Here is a 19,090-nt window from a genome sequence, read left to right as displayed (position 1 = left end):
TGTTATAAGTGTGGGCACCCATGTGGTCAGATTTGGATCGGCCATTTGTTGGTCGCAAATTATGCTCCATGCACAATGCATTGATCTCTATTGCGTTTTGCGACCATTTGGGAATCGGGTCAAGATTCAAAATAGGAATACCTCTCCTGGTGTCCTCCTCGAAGGTGTCCAAGATATCTTCGCTGGCCAAGGGCTCAAAACAGCAGTTGAAATCCCCTGCAAGCATTATATAGGAATCTGCATCGCAGGCAGCCAGATTGCGGTTTAGACCTGTGGATGGTAGATGAGATGCACCGCCTTTGGCACCCCTCAGGTAGATGTTGAAGACTTCCATACATCTTCCCCCTTTGTGCGTTACCGTTAACCACTGGAGGTCCGAAGATTGGGTATTTCTTTCTCTTACCCTGACGCCTAAAGCAATACTAATCCATATAATAAGGCCGCCTGACGGGCGACCTTTGGACCCTTGTTCCTGGACTGCGGGGATGAAGAAGGTGGTAAATCCCACTCGATGCCTTGGCTCTAAACACCAGGTTTCCTGTAAAAGGCAGATGTGGAAGGGTTCCAGGAAGTCGTTCCATTCGGGGATGTCAAAGTTGCGACCAAGACCAGCCACATTCCAAGATAGAATTTTTAGGACAGAGTCAACTGGTGGAGAGACCCTGGTGGGGTCAATAGGCATGGGCATAAGAGAAACAGTCACTCCCACAGGTTTTGAAGACCTCACAAGTGGCTCGATTTTCGGGAGATTGGAGGACACATGAGGGGCAAGGCAGGTAGAATCCGACTGTTCAAGAGGAGTAGGTATAGGGAGGGTCACGCCAAGCGGGTTTGGCCAATCTTCCCTGTTACAGTTTTCTATAGAGTCCAATGACGTTGTCACCCCATCAGCCCTTGCGTTGTTGGATCGTCCTACTCGGCTTGTTGCAGATTCAGGGACAGGACAATCAGTGGGATGATGCCTCAACGAAGTTAAAAGTGCCCTTCGGGGTTGCTTGGCTGCTTGCACAGGGAGTCAATCCACCTCCTCTAAACCACCAAATCTATTATAGGTAGAGAGGCCATTCCAATGTAGAAGGGTCTCCCTGTGGCCCCTGGGCTTATTCGGCCGTTGGTGGTGCTGAACCAATGTCCAATTGTCCCCCTGATTATAACTGGGTCGGGGAGGATAGAAGAAGGATAGTGGCTTGGGTTTAACTAAGAAGTCATCATTACTGGGCCAACTACAAATGTGGTGCGCCGTGTGGGGATCTTCGAAGGTCACTACTATGCAGTCCCCCGGACTGGATTTCAGCGTTGGCCCTACCCAGGGAGTTCTGCGAACCATCAGTACCCTACTTTTCCTACCATTGGGGATTGGTCTGTTGACATTTAACCAATGCATTATTTTATTTTTAAGCGACCAGTGATTTTCAAATTGGCCATTACCTAACGTTGGAACACCCGTCAAGACAACGACATAGTCGTTTGCCTCTGGGGGAAGGTCAATATAGCCACCTCTAAAGTTGTCTTTAGCTGGGGGGTTCTGAGTTTCACTAGGAGCTGATCTAATTACTGTTTCGTGTTTGGGAAGTTGCAAGTTACGTGCGGAGCCTCGTGGAGAAGGCTTTGGTTTAACGCGAGCTTGCTCCACCGTAACTGTCCTTGGTTTAGGAACAGGTTTTATAGTGGGTGGTACTGAAGAGGAAGCTAGATTGGTTAAGGGTGCGATAGGTTGTGGCATTGGGTCAGCTGCGGTAATGCCCTGGTTTTCCAGACTTTTCAACCCAAGAGTGGCCAGCGCAATAATGCTCTTCTCCATTTCTAACAAGTTGTTTTCTATCCTTGATAATCTTAGGTCCAGAGGTGACAGAAGTTTTTTGAGTGTGTCCCAAACCACCTCTATAAATTCTTTATTATTATTAGTTAGCCCGTCTACTTCAAGGACCTCGTCTGTTGTGGTATTCAGGAGGGGAATGGATGGGTTTTTCCCCTGTCCCTCACTACATGACTGGGTATTAGGGGTGAACTCAGCTCCCGCATTAAGTGCTGTGATGTTGTTCTTGGGCAAATCTTTTGGAACAGCAATTTTCGCTTTTTTTCGGAAATAAGCTGAGCGAGAATTGCGTTTCCTCTTTGGTTGTTTGCCACTGGAGATATTGTGAGTTAGATTAGGGAGAGATACAATGGGAGCAGGGATGTGCATACTAAGAGGTGTCGGTGTAGTATCCTCATCTTTACTTCCTGTGACAAGTATGGAAGTAGCCGGGGTCGGTGAATGGTGGATATCTACCTGAGCGACTATACAGTTTGGGGGGGCTGGGCGCTCAGGGGTAACAGAGGTGGCTATGTGGCCTAGGGAGGATTTTTTGGAAAGTGCAATTACTTGGGACACTCTTCTTGCGGCATCTAGTTCTAGCGAGACCCGGGTTTGAAGCTTAGATATTTCCTCGTCTATGGCTATGTTAGTGCGGGTTATAAAGTCATCCATGGGGCCACTAACTAGTGACCCACGTTTGGAAGACTTACTACGGGTTACCCTTGGATCCATAATACTGGGACACTGTAACGAAGCTAGATCTATTTCCCCTCAGTTACTAGTTTAGTTACCAAAAGTTTAAAGCCAAGGGGGGTGGGCCAGTCCAGTCCTCTCAGTCCTCGAACGGCCTCAAACGGCCCGCTCTTTGCCCGGTCTTAGCCCCGGGCGCTCCCGCGCAGCGTCTCTCACTGATATTTATGGGCCAAGACCAATGGGGCGTGTTGTAGGAAGGTGGGGGCGGGGCGTTCAGGGAGAGCGGGGCCAGGTGACTCAGCCTCACGCTCGCAGCCCTGAAGCCTCACACGCCCCCACAGAGCAGCCAGGCAGGAGAACATGAACAGCCGGTGAGCGGTGAGTTAATTCCGCAGCGGGACCCGCGAAGCGGGTTCCGCAAGTCGTGGGTGTAGGGCAGCCCTTAGCAGCAAGCAGCAGCTCCAGCCAGGTCCAACAGGAAAGCAGCGTCCCAAGAGGGGAGAGTCCAGCTGCCTTTTTGATTGCAGGAAGGTGGGGGCGGGGCGTTCAGGGAGAGCGGGGCCAGGTGACTCAGCCTCACGCTCGCAGCCCTGAAGCCTCACACGCCCCCACAGAGCAGCCAGGCAGGAGAACATGAACAGCCGGTGAGCGGTGAGTTAATTCCGCAGCGGGACCCGCGAAGTGGGTTCCGCAAGTCGTGGGTGTAGGGCAGCCCTTAGCAGCAAGCAGCAGCTCCAGCCAGGTCCAACAGGAAAGCAGCGTCCCAAGAGGGGAGAGTCCAGCTGCCTTTTTGATTGCAGGAAGGTGGGGGCGGGGCGTTCAGGGAGAGCGGGGCCAGGTGACTCAGCCTCACGCTCGCAGCCCTGAAGCCTCACACGCCCCCACAGAGCAGCCAGGCAGGAGAACACGAACAGCCGGTGAGCGGTGAGTTAATTCCGCAGCGGGACCCGCGAAGCGGGTTCCGCAAGTCGTGGGTGTAGGGCAGCCCTTAGCAGCAAGCAGCAGCTCCAGCCAGGTCCAACAGGAAAGCAGCGTCCCAAGAGGGGAGAGTCCAGCTGCCTTTTTGATTGCAGGAAGGTGGGGGCGGGGCGTTCAGGGAGAGCGGGGCCATGTGACTCAGCCTCACGCTCGCAGCCCTGAAGCCTCACACGCCCCCACAGAGCAGCCAGGCAGGAGAACACGAACAGCCGGTGAGCGGTGAGTTAATTCCGCAGCGGGACCCGCGAAGCAGGTTCCGCAAGTCGTGGGTGTAGGGCAGCCCTTAGCAGCAAGCAGCAGCTCCAGCCAGGTCCAACAGGAAAGCAGCGTTTTAGTACAATTTGGGGAATTTGGGATTATAAAAATGTTGGAAATGTTTTTGGTTATAGACAAATAGTAGGGAAATGTTTTTGGGAAATGTGTCAATGGTAAATAATTGATGATTAACTGCTTTCATTAGGAGGAACTGTTTTCGACTGTCTGAAAATAAATAGTGACCTTTTTTGCAACAAACATCAAGTGTGGATTGTCCTTATTGCGCGATGCTTCTTGACAGAGGACTGAACATGCATTCTTGTTAAGCGCTTCTACCCAGCAATCACCGCACTCTGAGAATGGTGTATTACGCTTTCAGGTGACAGCCCAATCAACGCACTCCTGTCGGGGGCTTCAGTGCCGGCAAATATCTCATCAGCGAGTGCTTCCGCTATGTTTGTGCCTCCTAATTAACGATGGGTCAGAACAGACACTAGCACCACAGAGTCCGCTCAGCAGTGCCTCAATTAGGTAAGGGAAGCACCCGGGCCCTATACCTTGAAATGCGGAGGTATCAGCTCTAGCCCAACCCTGCCGAAAACAAGTAACACTATAAACAAATGTTGTTAAGTCTGCTGGTGCAAGACCTCAATTTGTCAGTCATAAATGAGTCTGCTAAGACAAGACTTCTGCCCACTTACCTGCCTGTTTGATAGAATCACTTGACACAAAGTTTCGCAGAAACTTGAAACCAGGATTTGCTCTGGGTGGACTTCCTTTTATGGCAATGAGAGGAAGAGAAAGTCAGCCATGTTGGAAGGATGGGAGGGTAGTATGCTAGCTTTTTAACTTGGGAGTTTCTGTGAGGAGACTAAAGCTCATTGTGTAATTAATGTGACGAGGAAGATAGATGAGGAGGCAATGCTGGGCTCATGGTTCACATGACAGCTGAAGTAATAGATGTTGCCTGTCCTACCCCAGCTGAGCCATCCTAGGCTGCCTGCAAGCCAATGGAGGCTGGGTCAGGCAGGTGAGGAATGGGAAGTGCAGATCACTGGTAAGTCTGTAGAGTTGCACAAGAAGCAAAATGCACTCACATCCTGGCTTCATGCATGACCTAAGCAGTGGGTGTCACCAGGGCCAAAGCAAAGAGCATCACATGATGTCCTGATCTGGCCGAGGTGTGAAACATTAAGCTGCTGGGCTGTCTGATCCAATTTTTCAGCAGGCCATAGCCAGTGACTCAGCTTGCTATCCCCCACTGTTGGGAGGGACCAAAAGGAATCCCATGGTCCTAGAATATATGCAGGTGGATCATACTGGCACCATTTATCCATTGATAAATACGTGTAAAAGTACTGTCATGTTCGCTATGCCTGCAGTGAAAGAAAGAAGCAGCGATTCCAGAAATACATCCAAACATTTTCTCTTCACACAGGGGCTTCTCCAAATATATTTGTCTTATGAAGAACCAAAAACGAGTTAAAACACTCGAGTACAATCTCTTTTGGAAGTTAACACACTAACGTTTTCCTTTTTATTATTATTTTTAAACACGTTGAAAATTAATACCATTCTTCTTAGGTGCCACTTGTGACAAAATAATAAAGATATTGCACAGCACCTCAAACCGAAATGTCATTCAGTTTATCTGCAAATGCAGTTTGTTGAATAATAATTGTATGTAGAAGTCAATTTAATAGTGCTCCCCCAACATAAAACTGATGAGATCTCTATTTTATGACCCAACAAAGTTAAACATGCATGTGGAAACATACTAATCAAGTGTGACAGTTGTTCCCCATTTGTTGTAGCCTACTATTGCCAAAGACCATCTAGCTTTTCATTGGGAATAGCCAAATAATCTTTCCCCCTTTATTCCCAGGTTTTCTAAGCTAATTAATGTTACCTTTAAAGCAAATCACTACTGCAGTCCGAATGAGAGTTCCAACCTCATGAAAAAGAGAAGAAAGAAAAAAAGAAAATGAATTGAATCCTCTTTACAAAGGGCCAGATTTATGACCCTTTTTAGTGGTCGCAAAGGGAAAATTGGCCCATTTGCGACCACTAAAAAGATTGGTGGTATGTACAAACCCTATTTTGCGAGTCAGCAACCTAATACCACTTCGAAAAATGGGGTTTCTGAGTTCCTATTAGGAGGGGGTGTGCCAAGGACATCTCTTCCTAGTAGCGAGTCACATTGTATGCACAATTATTTTGCGACAGTGAAACAATCGTAATTACCATCTACTTCAAGTAGGTGGTAAGCTAGTCACTAATGGGAACAGTCCCCAGGGAATCCCTTCCCCTTTGTTTTGAGCAGCAAAACTATTTGTTAAGAGAAGGCAGTGTCACTGCCTGCTCCTAAAAAATTAAACAGAAATGTTTCATTTTTTTTTATGCAAATGCATCCCGTTTTCCATTAAGAAGAATGGGATGCATTTAAAAAAAACTTTATTTAAAAAGCAATCATAGACATGGTGCTCTGCTGACCCTAGCATCCCTGTAAATGCTGGCCATTCCTAATGGGTCACAAATTGCGACCTGCCTTATGAATATTGATGAGGGGGGTAATTTGAAACCCCATTGGGAATTTCTAAATGTTAGTACATATTGTTTTGCGAGTCGCAATTTGTGACTCGCAAGACGGAATTATTGAACATCTGAGCCACTAGTCTTGATTCCCATACAGGACCTCTAGTGATACGGCAACTATTTTACTCATCAAACAGCACCTCTCTACTCCAATCTCCAGCTTACAGAACAGATGAGAGACATCGGGAGCCATTTACAGCAGGGTGCTGATTCTTTTTCTTACTAGAACAGTAGAAATCAGTGACCTGGGTAACATTCAGTTCAGATAATAATCACACGCCTTGGGCCAGATGTAGCATGCCAAGGGAGCCACTTCCTAATAGCGAGTCTCACTGGTATGTATGGCTGTTTGCAATGGCAAATGTAGTCACAGAACAATCGCAGCTACCACCTACTTCAAGTAGGTGGTAAGCCAGTCACAAATGGGAGGAGTCCCCCGGGGACCCCTTCCCCTTTGTGAATGTATGTGATAATATTTTGAAGAGCAGGCGGTGGTCCCACGGACCAGTCACTGCCCTTAAAAAATGAAAAGCAAATGTTTCATTTTTTTCTTTTAAACGCATCCCGATTTCCTTTAAAGATAGAGGGCTGAATTTGAAAAAAAAAACCATTGCTTTATTTAAAAAGCAAACACAGGCATGGTGGTCTGCTGTTCCTCCCCTGTGAAATGTCAGATTCCTAACGGGTCGCAAATTTAGACCTACCCCATTAATATTAAAGAGGATCGGCCTTTAGCAACCCCATTTGGAATCACAAAGTGTCTGAGACACTGTTGTCCATTTTGCAAATCGCAAATTAAGAGTTGCAAAATGGAATGGTTGTACATGTGGCCCCTCGTCACTGAGCTGAAGAATGTAAAAGTGCCTGCTCCACCAATAGTCTATGTTTTCTTAACTACCAATCTCTTGCATAAAGAAGTCGGGCGTTTGTATTAGGTTAGTGAAGTCAAACAAAATAAAGTAATATTTCTTCCAGACTGATACATGAAACAATGCAACCATTTTACTAATGAAACAGCTATAAACCTGCCTATCTTTGTGTTGGTATGCAGCTTATTGCCATTTTGTTTCAAAAGCAGCAAAGCAAGCATTGAGAGGTCTGCTCAGATACAAAGAAGGGATCATTTTGCTTTTAGATTGTGCCACGTGTGCCTGACAAAATGAATATGCGCTGAATTTAGAACTATCGAATGTACTTTTTCGACTTAAGTACGGAACACGTGGCACTATGCAGAACGTACTAACAAAGTTTCAACCACATTTTGCTAATTTGTTGCTACTAAACGATTGGTGACTACCAAGTGCTCGCTGCCAAGTAAGCTGTGTTGTTCCAACAGTATTACCACCGTGTTTGACAGGTGGAACACCAAAGAGAAATAATTCAATATGTCTGTGCTGGATCACTTTAGAAGTGAGCATAAACCTCACACAGTGCAATTAGGCTTTACTCATCTAGAAATAAAGCTTCACTGGACAATCTGCTATAGGAGGCACAGGCAGGATGATCTCAGGGGCAGAGCTTAGGAGACCACCACAAGTGCATCTGCCCGGGGTTAGACCAGGCTTGAATGCTGCTAGGAATTACATGTTCAGGTCTGCAGTGGTAATGTAGAAGCCAGGCAGGACCAGGGGAGTCTGGCTTTTACCAGCAGTGCCCTCCTTGCAAGTGGTAAGCATTGCCAGTGGGGAGCAACAGAAAAAGAGTTGGACACTTACACCAGCAGCAGATGGAAAGAAGACTGTACTTTTTAGGTCAAGCCTAGGCAGATCGCATGCGCTGTCTGCAAGACCTGAAGTATTCCATAAAGGACTTTGCTCCCTTGCAGTGTCATTCTACGTTGCTGCTTTCTAAATGGTTGATACAGCCATATGTCACTTCCGTTTTTTTCCGGAAGCAGCACCTCCCAACTACAGTTTTCCAACAGCTTCCATGATTCGTGGGTTGTTGCAGAGAACTCTTTTTTACTGTTGTTGCAGCCCAGAATGATGAGCTCCGCTTGTAATATGGCGGGCGCACATGTTTTTTGTTCTGCACGCCGAATTATGATGCTTTGATAAGTATAGCGCAAGCACGGCGCACACTTTCATTTAAGTTTAATGGCGCTCGCTTTCACATCCGTTTAATAGCACATGCATGCTTTTATGTCAGTTTAGTGCTTGTTTAACAAGCTTCCTGTTGTGCGCTTTCCTGTATTGGCTAACGCAGCACTTTGTTTTTTAAGAAGCGTCCCATTGTGCACTTTCCTGTAATGGTGTCTGAGCAACTTTGTTTCCATGCAGGTCCTTTATCTTAATTTTGTTTAACAAGCGCCTCGTTGTGCGCAGTCATGTAATGGTGGCCGCACAATTTTGTTTTTCCAGTTAAACTTAGATCATTGCAATAAAAAACACCTGTACACTGCCTTACCCGTGAGTTTCTGTGCGCAGCAGCTTGTCCGCATCTACCCAGCTCTCTGATCTGTGACCCGCTTCACTTACACCATGTGGACTCCTAAACTTCTGTTGCTGCTCTTACTCATGGCCATCTTCACAGGTTAGTGAGTTTTCTGTATGATGTTAACATATTTCCACCCTACATGTTTAAAAATGGAGCGGGTAACTGCAAAGTTCTTGGAATTAAATGCACCATCTAACTATGCACTTGTTTTCCTAATAAAATACATATTTAAATGATGGCGAATTGGCCCCACTCTCACTTATGTTGTCTGAGTTATCACCCTATTGTCTGCGTTACCCTGCTACCAGCCTCCCTCCTGCTGTTTATAGTGCCCTACTCCCATCCGTCATTATAAAAACATCATAATTCTTCTCCCTTCCGCTGCACATGTTGCTCCTCCCACCTGCCCACCCTACCCCTATTTTCTGTGTTGGCCCCACCCACTATAGCAAAAAAAAAGCTATGACATAGATATCGTTTTTCCCCACCTGCTTTCTGTGCTGCTTCCCACCCTACCTCTATGCAGATTCATACCCCGTTCTCCCTCCTGCCAACAATAAAAACTAGCCCTATGACGCAGCAAGCACTGGCTGGTACAAATATTTTTTTATATATACAACTTTTCAGCATGCTGCACAGCATAGCTAAAAAGCATTAAATCGTTGACAAAACCAATGTCTTGAATAGGAGGGACCGATTGCCTTTGCCGTTGCGTGTTAACCTTTGAGTTACACTTGGCAACCGAGGTCTTTCTCCACATGCCCTAAAATGTGCACTTGGTGTGGTGCTTTAAAAGAGACTGCAAATAATGTTAATTTGTAGCCACTTAAGTGAATAAAATGTTCACCCTTACTATAAGAAGACAGTGTATACAGATATGGAGCTCATTGTATAAATGTTTGGTGTATTGTGTTCACATTCACACAGCTGGTCTTGTCTTTTGAAAGAGGCTTTCTTCAATATCCATCTAACAAGTCATCTATTTGACACTCTTGCAACCAGAGTAACCTAATTACCGTGGCCCACACAGGGATTGCACGCACTAACATTTCAAATTCCAGCTACTTGGCAATTGTTTCCATTATTTAAATATAATTAGTTTCCTCATTTTTTTTTTACAAGTGTCTGGTAAATCTAAATCTTCTTCACAAATGGAAACAAGTATTTGCAATGCAATAGGTCTTGCAGTTACGTGAGTTTAAGCTATTGTCATTGTAAATGACAATGCCTTTAACTTATGTTTTAAAAACCAAAACATAAATAAAAGGCATTGTCATTTACAATGCCAATAGCCCAAACTCGCATAAATGCGAGACCTATTGCATTGCAATTACTTGTTGTATTCCTGCCACTACTGAAAACTGTAACCATCTGTGAAATGCCGTAGGCTGTAGACAAAATCTGTCTGACAACCCACAAAACTAATGCCTTTAAGGGGAACACCCAATCCCACCAGTGACTGAACGAGGCAGGACCAAATGCATTTTCTTTAGCTATGTGTTTGTGTGTTTTGTATTGTATGGTGGGTGTATAGTATTGACAAAAGATCTTGATGGACTAGCAAGACCTGAAAACGACCTGTGCTGTGCTGGATCTAACCTTTCATTTGCACACCCCGGCGATACTACCTCTATGCTACTCTGCCTCATCAACAGCAGCACTTAGTACTGGACATTATCCAGTTCCTCAGGTGGTCTTTGCATATAGTCATCTGGTTCTGATAGGGGGGAGACCACGTTCCCAAATGAGTTTCATGTGTAAACACTGTTCTAAGCCTGCAAACCGCAATACACAGCCCGGATATGGACTTACCCTTCATCAGTGTTCTGGGATGAAGAAAAAACAGTCTCATCATTAGCTGCCACAGCCACAAGAAACTCTCAGAATTCTCAGGAACAAACAACCACCATGCTGGATGGTATGCGGCTGGGATGGATGGGGCTACCTTTTAAAGGAAGGGTGGGGCCACAGTTGGCACAAAACCAGAATGAATCAGCAGAAACAGCTAAGGAAGTGACAAAACATACCACCAGCCAACCAAAATCCCAAGAGGAGTAGATGGAAGATGTGAGCTTCCATCCTTCCCTAAAATAGCCCTTCATCCTCCTGTTTAAAATGGACACATTGGAAACTTGGACCCTAACACATTTATTTTCTCCTTTTACAGGCCCTGGAGCTGGCTAGCACCCACGTCTTCGAATTCCTAGAATAAAAAGTGTGAACCCAAATTCATATGACACGACTTACCTTCAGCAGCAAATTTCTTAGATAGAATCCCTACAAGAATTAAGGCTGAATGAGAGCAACTGTGAAAGATAAGGGCATTTTTCTACTTTGGGCTCTAAGAACATGGAGGAACTCTACCTTGGTGAGCAAAAGAATGATGGATTGGAGTGCTACCCTGAGTGGTCGCCAGTGGCTAGATTTATTGCAGGCACCTACCATCACCTTTTGTGTGTTTCATGTAAAACCCTAAGTGGCATGCTTATGACCAGACCTGGGTCCCATGCTCACTGTATCACTGGAACTAAGCTGCACCTGGCTGTTGAGCCCAAATCTAAGGTGAAACAGGTCCTGAGCTGCTTGTGTTCCGGTTCAGGGAGCACCTGGCTTGGCAGTTCGGGCTGAACTGTTCCCATGAGGAACAGGTTGAAGATCGATTTGCATATGCCTACGTCCAAACTGAGGTGGAATGATGAGCAAAAGAACAATGGGTTAGAGTGCTACTCTGAGCGATCATCAGTGGTTAGACGTACTGCAAGCAGCCTCCCCCACCTTTTGTGTGTTTCATAAAACTTTACCCTTATCATAGAATTAAGGAACATTTATATCTGTTGATTTTACCTGATTTTAACAAAGAATGGTAGTGATCATTGTTCAGAGTATTTTTCACTAACAAATAAATTGTGCTAAGAATCCTGGGACACATGACTGTCAAATCTTTTGCCACAGACACCCTTTGATAAGCATACTGCATTAGAGGAGTTCAGTTGTAACCCCAAAGAAAATTGGAATGAAAAGGAGTTTTAATATGAAGTTTGCATTGCAAGTGATGAACATAACAGGAATCCACAACAAACTATTACATATTAGATAATGGGTTAGTATTTTTGTCCATCTGTACCAAAACCAAGAAAATTTACATGTAAAGGCGAACAGTGAATATCACTGTGTCTTTTAAAGAGGCAAGGTCATCCAAAAGCATGACTTCCTAAACAGATAAAAACACTTAGGGGCCCTTAGGATCTCGGGTGGATCGCCACCGCCCGAGATCAACCCACGGGACCCCGCGCTTGTGGCAGGCGGTCCCTCTTCAAGTCGGGATGGCGGGCTGACTTTGTCCGCCCGCCATCCTAATGACCCCCTTAGTCAGCAACTACAGCATTGTTGTGTCAGCAAAGTATATACATCAAATAACACTCACTGATTTCATTTACAAGCGAGATGTCATGTTGCATCTACATTGTAACAAACAAACTGTTTAATGGACAATCATCAAAAATGTTAGGGGAGCACAATGGGAAAATGTAACCATTCACAAAATTCCCTAGTGTCGATGGATAGCAGATCAAAGCAAGGATGAAATATGACTGACGTGGGGTGACACTCACTGCTCTCTCTTTCTGTACTTCTTCATATTGAACATTTTTGAATAATTGATGACATGCAATCTTCTAAACAGCTACAGCTGTTTGTAGCCTGACCTTGGAATATCATGAGTTCAGTGGCAGAAGCAAAGGGAATCTTACACAAGTGAACGCAAGGTCCGTGAATGTCTCTGGTAGGTACACGGGCCCATTTACTGTTATTTCACGCAACATGACGCAGCAAGCATTGTGTGAAAAGAAGAGAGCTGAAATGCTCCATATTTACAAAGCTATGGAGCTTTCTGCTCTCCTTGCTCTAACATACTGCCTAGTCCCAAGGCAGGGACCTTTGCACCATAGTGCAAGGGTGCCTGCATTATGGACAGGATTGTTTTTGTGCAAGATGTGACACCTTGCTACTCAAAGACAGTCCTTAGAAGCATATACTTCTTTCTATGTGTGCTGAAGAATGCAGCACACATGGAGAAATAAAATTCTTTCTCCTCATTACACCTCTGACATCTAAGAGTGCCATGTTGGCACAAATCCAGGTTTACAGGTCTTTGTAAATCTGGGTTTGCATCAAAATACATGGCTGGATGCATTGGAACACCCATGCTCTATAGATGTAACGCTATCCAATACAAAGTAATGCAAGGCAGCAATATACACTGCACTACTGTGCATTTACTAAACCAATCAAAGACGTGCAAAGTGACTTTGCATGGTTAGTAAATGCCAAAAAGGAATTTGCATCTGGGCTAGGTCACAAAACTAATGAAACCCTGATGCAAAATCATAGTAAATCTGGGCCTGGGTTTGTAGTTTTTGTCAATATGATTTTTATGTTGTAATTTAGTTTATTTAACACAATTACTTCTGAAAAAAGAGAAAAATAAACATCTGATGACCATTCAAAATCTAAAATTGGTATGATGACTTGCACCACCTATGTTTATGTGTTATTGCATGTTCTATTCTAATCCTGTTCTTTTTCCTGACTTCTCACTCTTGCTGTAGGACTCGCTAGCGCCGGGACACCTCCCCAGAGGTAGCTGTTCGCGCTCAACAAGTTTCTGTATTATTATTATTATTCTATGAGTGTCATTAGCTTCTACGAAAAATAGAAAAACAGAAAAGTTTACCTGAAAAATGACTGTGAAAAACACAACAATTATAGTTGTGCTGACAAAAAGGTTTTTCTCTTTTACTTTAGAGATGTCCAAAAGTGCAACCAATGCAAAAGCAACAGCACCACGTAGACCACCATAAGACATCACAACTTGATCAATTATTTCCAGCCGCACCACTCTGTAGCGATTAAGGATCCATGTCTGTATAACAACGCCTATAAAATAAACAATGTGGGTTTAGTATTATATTGAAAAAAGTTAAAGCCTTAACATTATAGTCTGTTTGCCAGAAATGACCACCCAAATTAATTTAGACTCTCACAAAACTTTAGTACATAGCCTTCTCCGGCATCTTGTTCATGGTTCGAATCATGTAATGTGCATCAATGAGACATTAACAAAGTCTCGTTTAATGCAAAAGAATTTTCTCATTACAGCCTTGGCATTAGAAGAGAAAGAGAATTTGTACCATTTTATCCTGCCTTTGTGTCTTTTCTGATTATGTCTTTAAGTGTCTCCTTAATTTGACAGCTTGATTCTGGTTGTTTCATGCTGACCTACATTACAGCTCCCTCTAGCACATCCTACCAATGAATGCAATATATGTTAAAATAGTTCTGATTTAATATTAGGCAGAACCTATTGCATTAATATACGGTTGGCATTCACAGTTGTAGTAGCTTCGAGATTATTTCTAGGTTATTTCTTTGGCGAGAAACGGGCAATGCAAATAATTACCATCATCTGCTGTAATACTGAAACCCCAGCCCTTCAGGGGTCCTGAGAGTTCTGGTTGTGGTATTTTCTCCCTTGCATACCATCATAAAAGCACAACAAACTACACAGAGGTACCTGATGACATCACTTATGATATTACCTGCTGGCAGTCACCAGTAGGTAGTTATAGTTAGGAACTTGTTTCTATTCAAAAATAGTTTTTTCTTTTGCCATTATCTTAGGCACCGTTTGATGAATCTTCATGATATCTTCAAAACTAATGGGGGGTCAGGTCAGCTCCTGTGTTAAAAATTGTGGGGTGATTCGTCAAGCGGGCCCGAGAAAAAGGAGGGTCCCAAAATAATTTTTCTCCTTGTTAATTTTCATGGAAAACTTTAGACACAGCTACAGCCCAAACTGCTGAACGGATTTACACCAAATTTGGCAAAAAGGTAACTCTTGGTCCAGAAAGCATTCTTTTTGTTAAATGGTGTAAATATGTTCAGTAGTTGCTAAGAAATTTAAACATTTCATAGATATCGATATATATCTCAAGTCTGTGGTCTGCTTGGCTGCCAACAGTTCCAACCAGGAAGAAAAGGGGGCAGGGTAGAAACACCCTGACATCCTAGAAAAGGATTTATTTTAAAACATTTGGTGGGAGTCGCTTTGGGTCCGCAAATCCCGCTGACATTATTTTTTTTAACGAGGCACGGTCTCCCGAGCTTTGTGTTTTTTGGGTGGGTGGGTGGGTGGGCCAGGTCCTGGGGGAAATTATTCATGAGATGCAGGTGATCACTACCCCCCGGGGCTGTGTATATTAAATTCAGGTGGCCATGTGGGCGCCCGCACCTCGGGGACTGCCACCTCGCCGGGGCTCTATTTTTAGAGTTTTGGAGTTGAAGCTTCACTTCTATAATGCATTGATTCGCCTAACTTTGTGAGCATGGTCATGACTATGAAGGTGTGCTTTCTCCTCATTTCCACCCTGAAATGATCACTGTGATTTTTGATGGAGGTGGTTGCATCCTTGATTTTCTCGAGCATAAAACCTCATGCAGTTCCCATGACCAGGATGTTCTTTCTCTTCATCTGCTGCTGAGACAAGAGATAATGTGCTGATCATTAATAACACGCATGTAAACTTGCTGAGAAGCCCCGCCCCATATACACACAAGGTCTATGGAGACATTTCTTCGGGTCATTCATGAAGCTGTAGTCACAGGTCATGCCCCCTTTCTCCACCACTCTGCAAAAGCGCCTCCTAGCACGCTCTTTGTTGGGGCAAGAAGTCCCCTTGCCTCTTGAGGGTCCCAGGGGGGCAGCTAGCCTTCTTGTTACCTCCAATAAGTCCCACATAGCTAGATTGCTGAGTGGTGGTCAGAGGCCACACCCCTTTCTCCACCACTCTGCAAATGCACCTCCTGGCGCACTACTGGCTGGGGGATGAAGTCCACTTTACTCCAGAGGGACCTTGGGGGCCAAGAAGCACTCCTGGTACCTCCTGTAAGATCTACTCATCTGAATTCCTGAGAGCAGGTTGGAGGCCAGGACGCCTTTCTCCACCACTCTGCAAAGCTGACTGCTAGTTAAAAAATCCAGGTTTCAGGGATGTTATAGTTAGAAATTAGCATGTCAAAAACCTTAGAAATTCACTGAAAAGACAGAGGTTTCAGGGACGTTATGCTTACAAATTAGCATTTAAAAAACCTTAGAAATTCACAGAAAAGACACAGGTTTCAGGGACATTATAGCAAGAAATTAGCATTTAAAAAACCTTTGAAATTCATGGAAAAAAACAAAGGTTAGAGGGAAGTTATAGTTAGACTGACATGCAATTCAACCGTTATAGTTAGCTGACCTAACTATAACGTGTGCCCCTGCAATGCACTGCTGAGGGCATCACATATTACATCACTCATTACATGGTGAGTGACATGACTGATGACATCCCTGATGACATCATCTACAGCATCTGTGATGCACCTACTCACACCCTAATATAAGCTTTTATACACCCCTCTAAAATTCAGCTTACCATTCTTCAACCATAGACTTACCAATACCAGTTAGTACATACGGACTCACTGATTCATAGGTCTACACACATATCCACCCACTCACCCATATAACCACTCATACATGCAGTCACTCACCAATACAGCCACTGATATATGCACTCATACACCCATACACACACTCAGAAATTGCCACACACCCATATCGTTACTCACACACCTAGCCACTCACCCAATGAGTCATTCACACTGTCATTTACTCACCTATACAGTTATACATTCACCACCCCACTTATTTATACAGACACTAACACATACTTACTCTCTTTTAAAATCCCTAATACAAACACATCCATACAGCCACTCTCACAATCACTCTCTCTCACATACAGTCACTTATATACTCAAACAGTCACATGTACTGGCTTACACATATGTAGGTACTCACCCATATACCACTGAAACCTCCATTCACTCACCGACACACCCATGCACACACTTAATCACCCATACAGCCTCTCACAGATGCACTCATGAAGCCATACACCCAGTGAATCATCCACTCACACATCTCAGTTCAAAGTTTATTATGTTTTGGCTCTCAACGAGGGCCACATAAAATACATACAACAAATTCGAAAACAAGTACAGGTAAAATCATGATGTTCCATATACATGTATTTTCCATATCCATGAATCGTCCATTGACAGAAATACAACAAAAAGCCGGCACAAATCAATCCAGTGACGTATTAATAAATAGCTAAAAATCCTTTAAAAAAGTAAAAAATGTAGAAGTAGAACATTTCATTTGGAGGCCAATATAAGGATTGAACAAAGATATTTACATTAGAAATACCTAAACGAAGGCAAATTGATTTTAGCCATTTAAGGCGCAAAGTGCAAAGTGCAGGGCAAATCAGCAAAACATGCATGCGATCCTGTATACTCAAATTACAGAGATTACACATTTTAGATGATCCATACCATTTAGATAGAAGTACATTTAAAGGTAATAGATCATAGCGAAGAAGGAACCATAGTCTTCTGATGCCATGGGGTATATTCCATAAAACATAGGGTTGGGCTTTCTTGGCAACATATGAGTTAAGGAGAAGATCACAACCCCCTTTTCCTTGTATTATATTCTTATCTGTTAGAAAGCATAGTTCCTACGATGGCTGTTTTAACAGGATTTTTAGTTGAGATTGAGAATGCAGGAACAAGACACTTTCATCTAACTTCAGAAGAGTCACAGCTCTTCTAAAGTTCTTTACAAGTTGTGAGAACTCTTTAAAGTTGCCCAATAATTCACTTTTGAGTAGGGCTCTCATCGTCCCCGGTTCTGCTCTGGCTAGGGAGACCACCCATCGTACCAAGGCACATAATCCCTGCACCCAACTGCTCCTTAGCCCAAACTCAAATCTACAAGCTGCCAAAGAGCAATTAGTGTTTGGGAGGATAAAGATCTTAGAAGTTTCCCTTCAATTTTATGGCAGAAATCCCAGAGTTTCAGCTCTACAAGTTCGATACCATAGAGAAGGGTAGCGGGGATCTTAGCCCTATAAACCTCAAGCATACAGGAAAAATGTCTTTTACCGGTCGCTGAGTATAGTGAATTTAAGCCTTTACCATGGGCGAGGGCTTTTCGAGAGCAATGTTCAATATGAGGCCTCTCGCTCAAGTTGGCCGCAATGATTTTTCCCAAAAAGGTGTAGGATTTAACTACCTCCAGCTTTTGGCCGCCAATATTCCACCCAAAATTTTCCGAGCGGCACTTCTTTTCCCCCCTATGCACATGATTTTACTTTTAGATATATTAATCTTCATAGAGTGGGAAACAGCAAAAGCATGGAACGCTTGCAACCTATTTGCCAAACCTTTAGGTGTTAAATCTAAAACAAGAATATCGTCGGCATACATCAGACAAGAGATAGAGGCCCCCCTATCACTGGAGCAATACCCTCGCAGACAGACAAAGCTGCAGGTAAATCCTGCGTATATAGGGAGAACAAGAGAGGCGCCAAAAGACAGCCCTGTTTTAGGCCGTTAAGAGAGGGAATGCGATCGGAGAGGCCCCTTTCACCCCCCTGCAGCACCCTACACCAGGTTTCCGTATGTAGTGTACGAACAAGATCTAATAAGTACAGGGGTACTCCAAGGGCTGTTAATTTTCTCCACAGCGTTCTACGATCCACTTTATCGAACGCTGTGGAGAAATCAATGAAGGCTGCATAGACAAACCCCCCTCTTACTTGCGTATACTTGTCCGATATCACATGAAGGGTGGTTAAATTATCTAGGGAGCCATGCTCCCTACGAAATCCAGTTTGTTCGAGCGGCAAAATATTGTTCTCATCAACCCAGTCGGCAAGTAAATTTAAAAGACATTTCGCAAAAACCTTACCGACTGAGTCGAGGAGAGCAATCAGACGATAGTTACTAGGGATATCCCTTGCTCCCTTCTTGAAAATGGGGACCAAGATACTACCCCTCCAGGATGGTGGTACCTTTTTCGAATCAAAACAGGATTTAAACAGTGGATGAAGGATTTTACTCCAAAGGGAGGGCTCCTGCTTCAGGACCGTCATGGGGAGTTCGTCAGGGCCCATTGCGCCAGAAGAGCGCATATTCTTTATGGCCGCTACTATTATTTCCTCCGATGGATACTTAATTTCTCCTTCAGGTGTTAGATCAGGGGGACTAATATCCACTGTAATACCATTCCCTCCATAGAGCTCCCGAATGTAGGCAGACCAAACATCTTCGGCAATAGGAATTGGGCAAGGGGTTAATCTATTGCCACATCCCTTCCCGATTATGGACCAGAATTCACGGATCTTACCATGCGCTACTGCTTCCCTTAAGTTAATCCAAACT

The 19,090-nt window shown here is 44.2% G+C and overlaps 1 protein-coding gene across 4 annotated transcripts in view; it reads right to left on the bottom strand.

The window, feature by feature from the left end:
• The window catches only part of SLC9A3 (solute carrier family 9 member A3), a 1,201,500-nt gene that overhangs the window by 647,295 nt on the left and 535,115 nt on the right, over window positions 1–19,090 (bottom strand). For all 4 annotated transcript variants that reach the window (XM_086965314.1, XM_086965316.1, XM_086965315.1 and 1 more), the window contains one exon: window positions 13,488–13,690. In XM_086965314.1, coding sequence (XP_086821440.1) covers window positions 13,488–13,690 — 203 coding nt within the window. The remainder of the gene's footprint in view (window positions 1–13,487; window positions 13,691–19,090) is intronic.

Source organism: Lissotriton vulgaris, chromosome 4_1, assembly GCF_964263255.1.
Source record: "Lissotriton vulgaris chromosome 4_1, aLisVul1.2, whole genome shotgun sequence".
In the NCBI taxonomy this organism is placed as follows: Eukaryota; Metazoa; Chordata; class Amphibia; order Caudata; family Salamandridae; genus Lissotriton; species Lissotriton vulgaris.
The sequence above is the reverse complement of the archived record's forward strand: the minus strand, read 5'-3'. Positions and strand labels throughout refer to the sequence as shown.